We start from the raw sequence: 12,800 nt of genomic DNA, 5'->3' as shown, positions 1-12,800 counted from the left end.
AGTTTACAACAGTTAGTGTGCCCTGCCCATACTCCCAAAGTTGTCATGTGACATTTGCACTGTACGGCACGGGGGTTAGAGTTTAAAAGAAAAAAAAGGCAGTAAACTGTATAATATTTTTTATTAGGACTCTTTGTGGGCCCCTTCTGGCCCTCAGGCACCAACTGCACCGCTGGTAGCTCCGCCCCTGGTTCTGTCTAAAAAGCACAGAGGGGGGAGTAGTATTTTTATCCTTCTCCTCAGCCCAATGGGGGTTGCTCCTTTATAACATCAGACACAAATGTTCTTAAAGATGCAGATATAAATATAATAGTTTATATTTGTTTAATGAGTGATCTATTCTATTTTCCCAGTAATTAAAGTCACCATAATATCTATTTTACTCACCTAACACATATGAGTTCATGCTGATAACAGGCTCCAATGTCTGTGCTCAGGAAGAAGGTTCCCTTATTCACTCCAGTTACATCAATACCTGATATCTCTCAGTGCTCTGGCCGTGTCTGTAAAAAGTATATTAAATGGTTTAGACAGATGATAATAAATAATGGTTCTGATTAACTGTACGTATGGTATAATTAAAGGCACACATAACAAATCATGTGATACAGATCAGCTGATTAGGTTATTACATATGTGCTATTGATTCAGCACAAGCATTTAGTACAGTTAGCTCTGTGGGTGCTATAATTGCCCCTTAAATATGAATCTTCCCAGATCTATACAACATAACGGTAGAAAATCTATTTAAGTGGGGCCATATCACAACTTTACAAATTTATTATAATCTTTGTTTTCTATCATTTATATGAAACAATATTTTCTCCTGAAAGAAATGTTAAAAATCAGTTGTTTAAATAGAAGTTAAGGTAATCCTTAAGATTAAACACTATTATAATATGTCGGCACAAGCGGCTATCATTTTAGACACTCAAGAATCTTTTCAGAAGGTTTGGTTCTATTGGATCATGTATGATACGTCACAATGTAGGGCCTAAAATGCCCGGGATTTTATATCACTCTTGGGTTTAGTTCTGACCACAGATATAGGGACTCCCTGTGTCTCGTTGACTGCTCACCTGGCCTGGGTAGATTGGAGGATTTGCGCCCAAAGTAACCTGGTCCTTTTTTTCCCTGCACCCTTCCCTATCCCTCTATCTCTCTCTTTTTCTCTAAGTATTTTCAATGCAATAGGATAAGAGGTATATAAATGTAACTATATTAAGAACCCATGAATGCTAAACCGAGAGTTACAAACGGTTATAATGGTTCATATGGGCTTGTATGATATATGATTGATGCTACCAAAAGTTTTAACAAGATGACATTGCCCGATTCTGTTTTTGTATCCAAGTCTATGTACTCTTTATTTTGTATTTGTAAAATTTTTGAAAAATCAATAAAAACTACTTTATCATAAATAGAAGTTAAATTGTATACTGCAGTATTGGTATTGTACTTCCTACTAATTCTCACTGTCAGACATTTTGTCATGTGCTCCACCCCCAGTCCTTTAACTTCTCTTGGTCAATACGGAGTTGTCTTAAATCACACTGCAAGGGAGTGGGGAAAAGATAGGCACTAAAATGTTCATTTCAAATGTTATCTTGGATAGAGTTAAGAAAATAAAGATATTGTGTTTACATAGAGTGATAATAAAATGAGATGTTCTTTTTTCAAATTCAGTCCATTTAAAAGGATCATAAAATATAGAATTATAAAACCACAGATGCATAATAAAAATACAATGCAATAAAACTTACTATGAAATTTAAAAGAGCAGTAGGTTGTTTTCTGATAAATGTAGTTCTGCACCTGTACCATGTGACAGCTATCAGCCAATAACAGACTCATATTTTTATATAATGTGAACTCCTGCATATGCTAAGTAGGAGCCGGAGCCTCGGGTCATTTAAAGGCTGTGTACAATTTAATAATGAAAATAAATTACAGACAGCAAACAGTTATTTTACATAAAAATAAAGCTAAAGGAGAAAATTCCCATACACTTTATACTATTTTATACACCGGTAAAACAAGTCATTAGAAACACATTAAAGGGACAACAAAGTCACAATTACACTTTTATAATTCAAATATAAACTTCTTTCTAATTTCCTTCTATGATCAAATCTGCTTTATTCCCTTGGGGACCTTTGTGACAAAGCTTATAATGCACAATGGTGCGCTAGCTGCTGATTAGTGGCACATACAAGCCTCTTGTCATTGGCTCACCATATGTGCTTAGCTAGCTCCCATAAGTGCATTGCAGCTGCTTCAATAAAGGATATCTAGAAAATGAAGAAAATATCATAATAGAAGTCAGTTGGAAAGTTGTTGAAAATTATATGTTCTATTTAAATGATGAGAAACATTTGAGGTTTCTTGTTATTTTAAGGGGAAAACACATTTACAGGACACTGTCCCTTTAAGTCTGTGATCATGTGACATAAACAGCAGTAGCTGAAGGTGCAGAATACACTTACTAAGGTCTTTACTAACAACAAGAATCAGTCACAGATCAGTGGGATAAACGTTCTGATGATAAACAGGTGCAGCTAATAGAAATAAGAAATGTATTATAAAATAACCTCATTAGAAATAAAATAATATGCAGATCACAAGATATTTATGATTAGATCAGTATTTGTGATGAGACTGATACAACAGAGCCATAAGCTGAGTGATATTTATTACTGGAGCAAATAGCAGCTTCAGGCTAATATTAAATGGTTTATCTGGGTTCTACAGTTCATTATAAACCTATAGGGAAATACAGGATTCTAATTGGCTGATACTTAATAATCTATTGCTCATTGGATAACCGGAACAACCCCCACAAATGTATTATATGACAGACCCCCTCAAGCTTGAACATATGGTTTGGTTCTTCTACAAACCTTCATTTTACAAAATGATATAAATTGTTATGTATTAAAGTAGCCTTTTTAATGAAATAACTAAACATAGAAGAATATAAAAAAGAAATTAAATAAAAACAGTTGAGTTTTTTTTTTTATATAAACGCAGTTTCTTATATGAAGTGAAATATTTTATCTTTATCATAACAAAATACAGAACACTATTTTCTCATCATTATATAAAACACAACAGTGTGAGGCTGTTAAAGGGACAGTCTACCATAGAAATGTTATGGTTTTAAAAGATAGATAATCCCTTTAGTACCCAGTCCCCAGTTTTGCATAACCAGCACAGTTATATTAATGTACTTTTTACCTCTGTGATTACCTTGTATCTAGGAACCTTCTTCCAGCCCCCTAATCACATGACTGTGACTGTTTATTATCTATTGTCTTAAATTTAGCATTATAGTGTGCTAAATATTACATAACCCCCTGTGTCTGAACACAGTGTTATCTATATGGCCCACGTGTACTTTCTGTCTCTTTGTGTTGAAAAGAAATTTAAAAAGCCTGTGATAAGAGGCAGCCCTCAAAGGCTTAGAAATTAGCATATGAGCCTACCTAGGTTTAGTTCAAACTAAGAATACCAAGAGAAAAAAGCAAATTTGATGATAAAAGTAAATTGGAAAGTTCAGTAAAATTAAAAGTCCTATCTGAATAATGAAAGTTTAATTTATACTAGACTGTCCCTTTAATGAAGATTTATGTCAGGGTTTGCATATTACCGTTTAGCAGAAGCTCTGTAAGTATGAAGTCTCTCTGGTTCCTCCTGTGATATCACTGAGTGTTACACAGATATTTATACTAATGTGGGAGGGTCACCTTTCTCTGTGTGACTCACATGAGTACAACTTGTCAGTTGGGAGACAATGAGAGGGTCGCACCTGGACTTTTGGTCTCATATAGATGTCTATTGTCCCCTCTGGTGTCACATGAATACAGAGTCCCTGCCTCCCCCTCAGGGTGTGATTATCATATGGATAAGTAAGGAGGAAATAAACTGTTTATTTAAATGTGAGATATTTTTCTGTTGTGTCCTAAAATATCTCAGGATACAGCATTATATTATGTTTTTATTGATGGAAATTGTTATTTTCACATAATGTAGTTGCAAACATACATATAATATTAACATTTTATTAGATACATATGTGATACAATGCTGAGTATATCCATATTGATAATTTGACCCTTTTATTGTTTGTTTATTCAGTATTAGTCAGTAGAGTCCCTAATGTGTCTGAATACAGCCTATTCTCTTACCAAGGCTGTTAATTTATTACATGTGCAGTTAATAATTTCATGATATTTTTATTACAGTCATATTTAATATCTATAATCATTAACTTAATCACAATTATAAATGATTATTTAGACTATTTAATCTTTTTCATTATTTAAATTGTGTGATTAGAGTTCAATTGTAAACTTTTTTAAGTGAGAAAACTACTCGGCTAGATTACGAGTTGTGCGTTAGGCTTAAAAAGCAGCGTTAAGAGGTCCTAACGCTGCTTTTTAACGCCCGCTGGTATTACGAGTCTTGAAGGTACAGGTGTACTGCTCACTTTTTTGGCCAGACTTGGAAATACCGCAAATCCACTTACGTAAATTGCGTATCCTCTTTTCTTTCATGTAATTAGCAAGAGTCCATGAGCTAGTGACGTATGGGATATACATTCCTACCAGGAGGGGCAAAGTTTCCCAAACCTCAAAATGCCTATAAATACACCCCTCACCAGTCTACCATAGAAATGTTATGGTTTTAAAAGATAGATAATCCCTTTAGTACCCAGTCCCCAGTTTTGCATAACCAGCACAGTTATATTAATGTACTTTTTACCTCTGTGATTACCTTGTATCTAGGAACCTTCTTCCAGCCCCCTAATCACATGACTGTGACTGTTTATTATCTATTGTCTTAAATTTAGCATTATAGTGTGCTAAATATTACATAACCCCCTGTGTCTGAACACAGTGTTATCTATATGGCCCACGTGTACTTTCTGTCTCTTTGTGTTGAAAAGAAATTTAAAAAGCCTGTGATAACAGGCAGCCCTCAAAGGCTTAGAAATTAGCATATGAGCCTACCTAGGTTTAGTTCAAACTAAGAATACCAAGAGAAAAAAGCAAACTTTTTAACGCCCGCTGGTATTACGAGTCTTGAAGGTACAGGTGTACTGCTCACTTTTTTGGCCAGACTTGGAAATACCGCAAATCCACTTACGTAAATTGCGTATCCTCTTTTCTTTCATGTAATTAGCAAGAGTCCATGAGCTAGTGACGTATGGGATATACATTCCTACCAGGAGGGGCAAAGTTTCCCAAACCTCAAAATGCCTATAAATACACCCCTCACCACACCCACAATTCAGTTCTACAAACTTTGCCTCCGATGGAGGTGGTGAAGTAAGTTTGTGCTAGTTTCTACGTTGATATGCGCTCCGCAGCAAGTTGGAGCCCGGTTTTCCTCTCAGCGTGCAGTGAATGTCAGAGGGATGTGAGGAGAGTATTGCCTATTTGAATGCAGTGATCTCCTTCTACGGGGTCTATTTCATAGGTTCTCTGTTATCGGTCGTAGAGATTCATCTCTTACCTCCCTTTTCAGATCGACGATATACTCTCATATATACCATTACCTCTACTGATTCTCGTTTCAGTACTGGTTTGGCTTTCTACAAACATGTAGATGAGTGTCCTGGGGTAAGTAAATCTTATTTTCTGTGACACTCTAAGCTATGGTTGGGCACTTTGTTTATAAAGTTCTAAATATATGTATTCAAACATTTATTTGCCTTGACTCAGAATGTTCAACTTTCCTTATTTTTCAGACAGTCAGTTTCATATTTGGGATTATGCATTTGAATTATTCATTTTTTCTTACCTTCAAAAATTTGACTCTTTTTTCCCTGTGGGCTGTTAGGCTCGCGGGGGCTGAAAATGCTTCATTTTATTGCGTCATTCTTGGCGCGGACTTTTTTGGCGCAAAAATTATTTTCCGTTTCCGGCGTCATACGTGTCGCCGGAAGTTGCGTCATTTTTTTGACGTTATTTTGCGCCAAAAATGTCGGCGTTCCGGATGTGGCGTCATTTTGGCGCCAAAAGCATTTAGGCGCCAAATAATGTGGATTTGGCGCTAAAAAATATGGGCGTCGCTTTTGTCTCCACATTATTTAAGCCTCATTTTTCATTGCTTCTGGTTGCTAGAAGCTTGTTCTTTGGCATTTTTTCCCATTCCTGAAACTGTCATATAAGGAATTTGATCTATTTTGCTTTATATGTTGTTTTTTTCTCTTACATATTGCAAGATGTCTCACGTTGCATCTGAGTCAGAAGATACTACAGGAAAATCGCTGTCTAGTGCTGGATCTACCAAAGCTAAGTGTATCTGCTGTAAACTTTTGGTAGCTATTCCTCCGGCTGTTATTTGTATTAATTGTCATGACAAACTTGTTAATGCAGATAATATTTCCTTTAGTAATGTACCATTGTCTGTTGCAGTTCCTTCAACATCTAAGGTGCAGAATGTTCCTGATAACATAAGAGATTTTGTTTCTGAATCCATCAAGAAGGCTATGTGTCAGCCGCTCTGGAATCAATCCGGGATGTAACCCAACTGCTAGCGTGAATTGAAAGCACACGCTAGCACACTGAGAAATATCCAGGACGTGACCCACTCAGGAAGCAGATTAGAAGATAACAAAAATGAATATTGTTCCAGAATGCAGGAAAGCCACAAAGGATAAAACGTCCCTTTAAGTAGTACAAAGAACAAAAAGGAAATGCTCTTACTTTGAAGCTTCTGAAAAAGGTCCTCTTTAGCAGGCTTGTAAAACAAAGGAAAAGTTCTCTTTTGCAGCTTGTAAAAGTATAATGTCCCTTTAAGCAGGTTTATAACAAACAGAAAGGCAAAGTTCTCTTTTGCAGCTTGTAAAAGTAAATGTCCCTTTTAAGCAGGTGTATAACAAACAGAAAGGCAAAGTTCTCTTTTGCAGCTTGTAAAAGTATAATGTCCCTTTAAGCAGGTTTATAACAAACAGAAAGGCAAAGTTCTCTTTTGCAGCTTGTAAAAGTAAATGTCCCTTTTAAGCAGGTGTATAACAAACAGAAAGGCAAAGTTCTCTTTTGCAGCTTGTAAAAGTAAATGTCCCTTTTAAGCAGGTCTTGTTTAACAAAGAATAGGTTTAAAGGTAAAGGCCAAAGCAAGGTCAGGCAGGCAGAAGTCGGCATCCAAATATCAGCAAAAGGTATAGGCAAAAGACAGGGTCAGGCAAGCAGAAGTCGGAACACAGAAGAATAAAACTGATATGGTACTCACAATCCAGGGAAACAAACAAACGGGCCCAGATTCAGATCTCCCGCCGAGATTTAAAGGGCAGGAGCGTAACCGTCATCAGAGGGGTGTGAGAGAAAGCGTCATGTTGCTAAGCAACATGACGTCAGAGACACAGAGGAGTTCCGGGAGCCGCGGCGACACGGCGATGAACGGAAGCGCTCATGACAGCACCCCCTCCTCAAGGGCCCCTCCGGGGGACAGGACCAGGTCTATCAGGATGAGTCTTGTGGAAGGTCTTGACCAATATTGGAGCATTTACTTGATGAGCAGGTTCCCAAGAACGTTCCGTGACTGGATAACCCTTCCAATGAATGAGATAATACAATTTCTTGCCCCGCAATTTGGAATCTAGAATATGGCTGATCTCAAACTCAGGATGTCCATGCACCAATAACGGTGGAGGTTTAGAAAAAGGCTTAGAATACCTGTTAATCATCACAGGTTTTAAAAGAGAAACATGGAATACCGGATGGACTTTGAGAGACTTGGGTAAAGCTACCCGATAAGCAGTGGAACATACCTGACCCAGTATTCGGAAAGGACCCACATATCGTGGTCCCAATTTGTTAGAAGGTTGTTTCAGGCGAAGAAATCGAGAGGAAATCCAAACTTTATCACCAGGGCGATATTTGGGAGCCTTTTTCCGTCGAAGATCCGAAAAGAACTTGTAACGTCTAGAAGTTACAGAAAGAATACGATGTATCTTCTGCCAATGTCGAGTTAATCTTCGGGCTGTAAGATCAGAAGCAGGATTCACTGTGGAGGAAGTATGCAAAGGGAACGTCCTAGGCTGATATCCGTAAGCTGCATGAAAAGGAGAAGTCTGAAGGGAGGAATTGTACCGGGCATTATGGGCCAATTCAGCCAAAGGAAGGTAAGAAGTCCAGTTAGAATGATAATGATCCACATAATGTCTAAGATATGTTTCAAGACACTGGTTTACTCTTTCAGTCTGACCATTCGATTGTGGGTGGTGAGAAGTAGAGAGAGATATAGTAGTACCAAAATGTTTACAAAGTGACCTCCAAAATCGAGAAACGAATTGTACCCCTCTATCTGAAACAATATCAAGAGGAAATCCATGGATTCTTACAATATGTAGAATAAAAAGTTCAGAGAGTCTTTTGGCAGATGGTAATCCTGGCAAGGGTACAAAATGAGCCGTCTTAGTGAACCTGTCGACCACCACCCAGATAGTATTGTTCCCAGTGGACAAGGGAAGATCGGTAATAAAGTCCATGGATACATGAGTCCAAGGCTGGTGAGGTATAGGCAATGGTTGGAGTAATCCTGAAGGAAGTTGGCGTGGAGTTTTGTTCATGGCACATTGTGTGCATACTGAGACGTAATCCTTCACATCTTGAGAGAGTGTAGGCCACCAGACATGTTGTTTGAGGTTTCGAGTGGTAATACTGATGCCAGGATGTCCAGAAAGGGGACTATCATGAGCCCAAAATAAAATCTTGGAACGAAGGCGTTCAGGAACAAAGAGTAAACCATTGGGAGGTTTACAGGACAAAGGAAGACGCTCTTGAGCGGACTGTAATTCTTGTAACCAAGAAGTTGTTAACTGGGCAATGACTTCATGAGGTTGGAGAATGGTACCAGACTCAGGAACTGGGGTATCTTGAAATTGTCTGGAAAGTGCGTCTGCTTTAATATTTTTTGAACCAGGTATGTAAGACAAATTATAGTGAAACCGAGAGAAGAATAAGGACCAGCGTGCTTGCCTGGAATTTAGTCGTTTGGCTGTTTGGAGATACAGAAGGTTCTTATGATCAGTAAGTATAGTAAATGGCAAAGAAGTACCTTCCAGCCAATGTCTCCATTCATCCAATGCCATCTTGATGGCAAGCAACTCTTTATTCCCTACGTCATAGTTAAATTCGGAAGGAGTGAATTTTTTAGAGAAAAAAGCAACAGGATGAATCCTTCCAGTCTCTGGTATTCGTTGAGACAGAACCGCTCCAGCAGCAACAGAGGAAGCATCCACCTCCAGAATAAATTGAAACTCAGGATTTGGATGACGAAGGATAGGAGCTGAGGAAAAAGCTTCTTTGAGAGATTCAAAAGCTTCTATAGCCTCAGACGGCCATACTTTACAGTTTTGTCCTTTTCTTGTGAGAGAAGTAAGAGGAGAAGTAATAGTAGCAAAATTCTTGATGAACTTTCTGTAATAATTGGCGAAGCCTAGGAAACGTTGTAAAGCCTTCAAAGAATCAGGTCTAGGCCAATCCAAAATGGCAGAAAGTTTAGTAGGGTCCATTTCGAATCCAGATGCCGATATTACATAACCCAGAAAGGGTATGATTTTTTGATGGAAAGAACATTTCTCCAGTTTAGCAAACAGATGGAATTCTCTTAGACGTTGAAGTACTTTCTTGACGTGGTGCACATGATCTTGGTGGTTCTGAGAAAAAATTAAGATGTCGTCCAGGTATATGATAACAAAAATATTCAAAAAATCACGAAAGATCTCATTTACAAAATGCTGGAAAACCGCCGGAGCATTGCATAGCCCAAAGGGCATGACCAAATATTCATAATGCCCAAATCGAGTGTTAAAGGCAGTCTTCCACTCATCTCCTTTGCGTATACGGATCAAGTTGTATGCACCACGTAGGTCGAGTTTGGTGAAAATGGTGGCTCCCTGAAGATAAGTAAAAAGTTCAGGAATAAGGGGCAGAGGATAACTGTTCTTGATGGTAATCTGATTCAATCCACGATAATCAATACAGGGTCTTAATCCGCCATCCTTTTTTCCCACAAAAAAGAAACCAGCCCCTACAGGGGAAGAGGAGGGTCGAATAAATCCTCTAGCCAGATTGTCTTTTATATATTCTTCCAGAGCCATGTTTTCTGGTTTAGAAAGTGGATATGTTTTGCCTCGAGGATAGGCAGCCCCAGGAAGGAGGTCAATGGGACAATCAAAAGGGCGATGAGGAGGAAGACGTTCCGCTTCTTTTTTGGAGAAGACATCCACAAAGTCATGGTAATGCATAGGTAAGGATTCCGGAGTTTCAACTGTGAGAGCAATAGTGAGTGGTAACTTAGTAATCTCTTGAAGACATTTAGTCTGGCATGTAGATCCCCAGGAAGTGAGTTCACCGAAAGTCCAAGAAAAAATGGGATTGTGAATCTGGAGCCAGGGTAATCCCAAGATAATGGGAAATTGCGGAGTGGGAATGACATCGAAACAAATTGTCTCAGAATGAAGTATTCCTACGGTGAGGATTAAGGGTTGAGTAGAAAACTGAATGTATCCAGAACCCAAAGGATCTCCACTGACCGTAGAGACTGAAATGGAATACTCCTTCTTTAGTAAGGGTATAGAATGAGTAGAAACAAATGTAGAGTCAATGAACACACCTCCAGCACCAGAATCAATTAGGGCTTGGGTATAGATCTTCTTTTGTCCAATTAGAAGAGTTACTGGAACAAAGAGTTTCTTGTATAGGGAATGACCACTATTTTGGCTTAACTCAGTTCCCTGGACTAGAGTTAAGCCCTGGCTTTTACTGGCCTAGTAGGACAATCCCTTAATAAATGTCCTTTAAGGCCACAGTACAGACATAAGCCAAGAGTCCGTCTTCTTAAGCGTTCAGTCTCAGTTAATTTTATACTTCCTACTTCCATGGGTTCAGCCTGATCAGTAGTAGGAGAGGCTGGAGTGACTGGACTAGAAAAACGAGGAGCTAAACGAAAAGGAGTTCGAGTGGCAGTCCTCTGTGTTCTATCCTTTTCTTGTTGGCGTTCACGAAACCTGGCGTCGAGACAGATACAGAGATTTATTAAGGCTTCTAAGGACTCTGGAAGTTCACGATACACCAATTCATCCTTGAGACGCTCAGAAAGTCCTTTACGGAAAGCGGCTCTGAGTGCTCCCTGATTCCAAGTGGTTTCAGAGGCAAGGGTGCGGAACTCAATTGCATATTGAGAGACTGGTTGATTTCCTTGACGTAAATCCAGGAGAGTTGCTTCAGCAGCGGATGACCTTCCAGGTTTATCGAATACGTTTGAGAATGTAGATAGAAATGTATCAACATCCAACAGTATAGGATCATTCTTTTCTAGCAAAGGTGACACCCAAGCCAAGGCTTTTCCTTTCATTAAGGAAATAAGAAACGTGATTCTAGAAGAGGCAGTAGCAAAGAGAGTAGGGCTATTTCGGAAATGAAGACGGCATTGATTCAAAAAGCCTCTACATTCTTCAGGATTCCCATCATATTTATCCGGAAGAGGAATCCTGGGACTTAGTTGTACCTGAGACTGATTGTTAGGAATCGGAGGAGGTAATGCCTCAATCGGATTTGGATTGGGATTAGGATTGGGAGGTGCGGTAGCAACCAAATTTTGTAATAGAGCAGTAATTTGATCAAGTTTAGTGTCCAGAGACTGCAAGTGAGTGGCATGAGAACCCAAGAGCTGTCCCTGGTGAGCCACGGCCATAGATAATTCAGTGGGGTCCATTTTTATGGCCCGTTTGTAATGTCAGCCGCTCTGGAATCAATCCGGGATGTAACCCAACTGCTAGCGTGAATTGAAAGCACACGCTAGCACACTGAGAAATATCCAGGACGTGACCCACTCAGGAAGCAGATTAGAAGATAACAAAAATGAATATTGTTCCAGAATGCAGGAAAGCCACAAAGGATAAAACGTCCCTTTAAGTAGTACAAAGAACAAAAAGGAAATGCTCTTACTTTGAAGCTTCTGAAAAAGGTCCTCTTTAGCAGGCTTGTAAAACAAAGGAAAAGTTCTCTTTTGCAGCTTGTAAAAGTATAATGTCCCTTTAAGCAGGTTTATAACAAACAGAAAGGCAAAGTTCTCTTTTGCAGCTTGTAAAAGTAAATGTCCCTTTTAAGCAGGTGTATAACAAACAGAAAGGCAAAGTTCTCTTTTGCAGCTTGTAAAAGTATAATGTCCCTTTAAGCAGGTTTATAACAAACAGAAAGGCAAAGTTCTCTTTTGCAGCTTGTAAAAGTAAATGTCCCTTTTAAGCAGGTGTATAACAAACAGAAAGGCAAAGTTCTCTTTTGCAGCTTGTAAAAGTAAATGTCCCTTTTAAGCAGGTCTTGTTTAACAAAGAATAGGTTTAAAGGTAAAGGCCAAAGCAAGGTCAGGCAGGCAGAAGTCGGCATCCAAATATCAGCAAAAGGTATAGGCAAAAGACAGGGTCAGGCAAGCAGAAGTCGGAACACAGAAGAATAAAACTGATATGGTACTCACAATCCAGGGAAACAAACAAACGGGCCCAGATTCAGATCTCCCGCCGAGATTTAAAGGGCAGGAGCGTAACCGTCATCAGAGGGGTGTGAGAGAAAGCGTCATGTTGCTAAGCAACATGACGTCAGAGACACAGAGGAGTTCCGGGAGCCGCGGCGACACGGCGATGAACGGAAGCGCTCATGACACTATGTCTGTTATTTCTCCTTCTAGTAAACGTAAAAAATCTTTTAAAACTTCTCTCCCTACAGATGAATTTTTAAATGAACATCATCATTCTGATTCTGATGACTCTTCTGGTTCAGAGGATTCTGTTT

At 38.9% G+C, this 12,800-nt stretch overlaps 1 protein-coding gene across 2 annotated transcripts in view; it reads right to left on the bottom strand.

Annotated features, from left to right (window-relative positions):
• Nucleotides 1-12,800, bottom strand: part of LOC128659867 (gastrula zinc finger protein XlCGF26.1-like) — a 98,963-nt gene that overhangs the window by 45,859 nt on the left and 40,304 nt on the right. For both annotated transcript variants that reach the window (XM_053713444.1, XM_053713443.1), the window contains exon 2: nt 388-503. In XM_053713444.1, coding sequence (XP_053569419.1) covers nt 388-406 — 19 coding nt within the window. In that variant the 5' untranslated portion in view covers nt 407-503. The remainder of the gene's footprint in view (nt 1-387; nt 504-12,800) is intronic.

This window comes from Bombina bombina, chromosome 5, assembly GCF_027579735.1.
Source record: "Bombina bombina isolate aBomBom1 chromosome 5, aBomBom1.pri, whole genome shotgun sequence".
Classification (NCBI taxonomy): domain Eukaryota; kingdom Metazoa; phylum Chordata; class Amphibia; order Anura; family Bombinatoridae; genus Bombina; species Bombina bombina.
The sequence above is the reverse complement of the archived record's forward strand: the minus strand, read 5'-3'. Positions and strand labels throughout refer to the sequence as shown.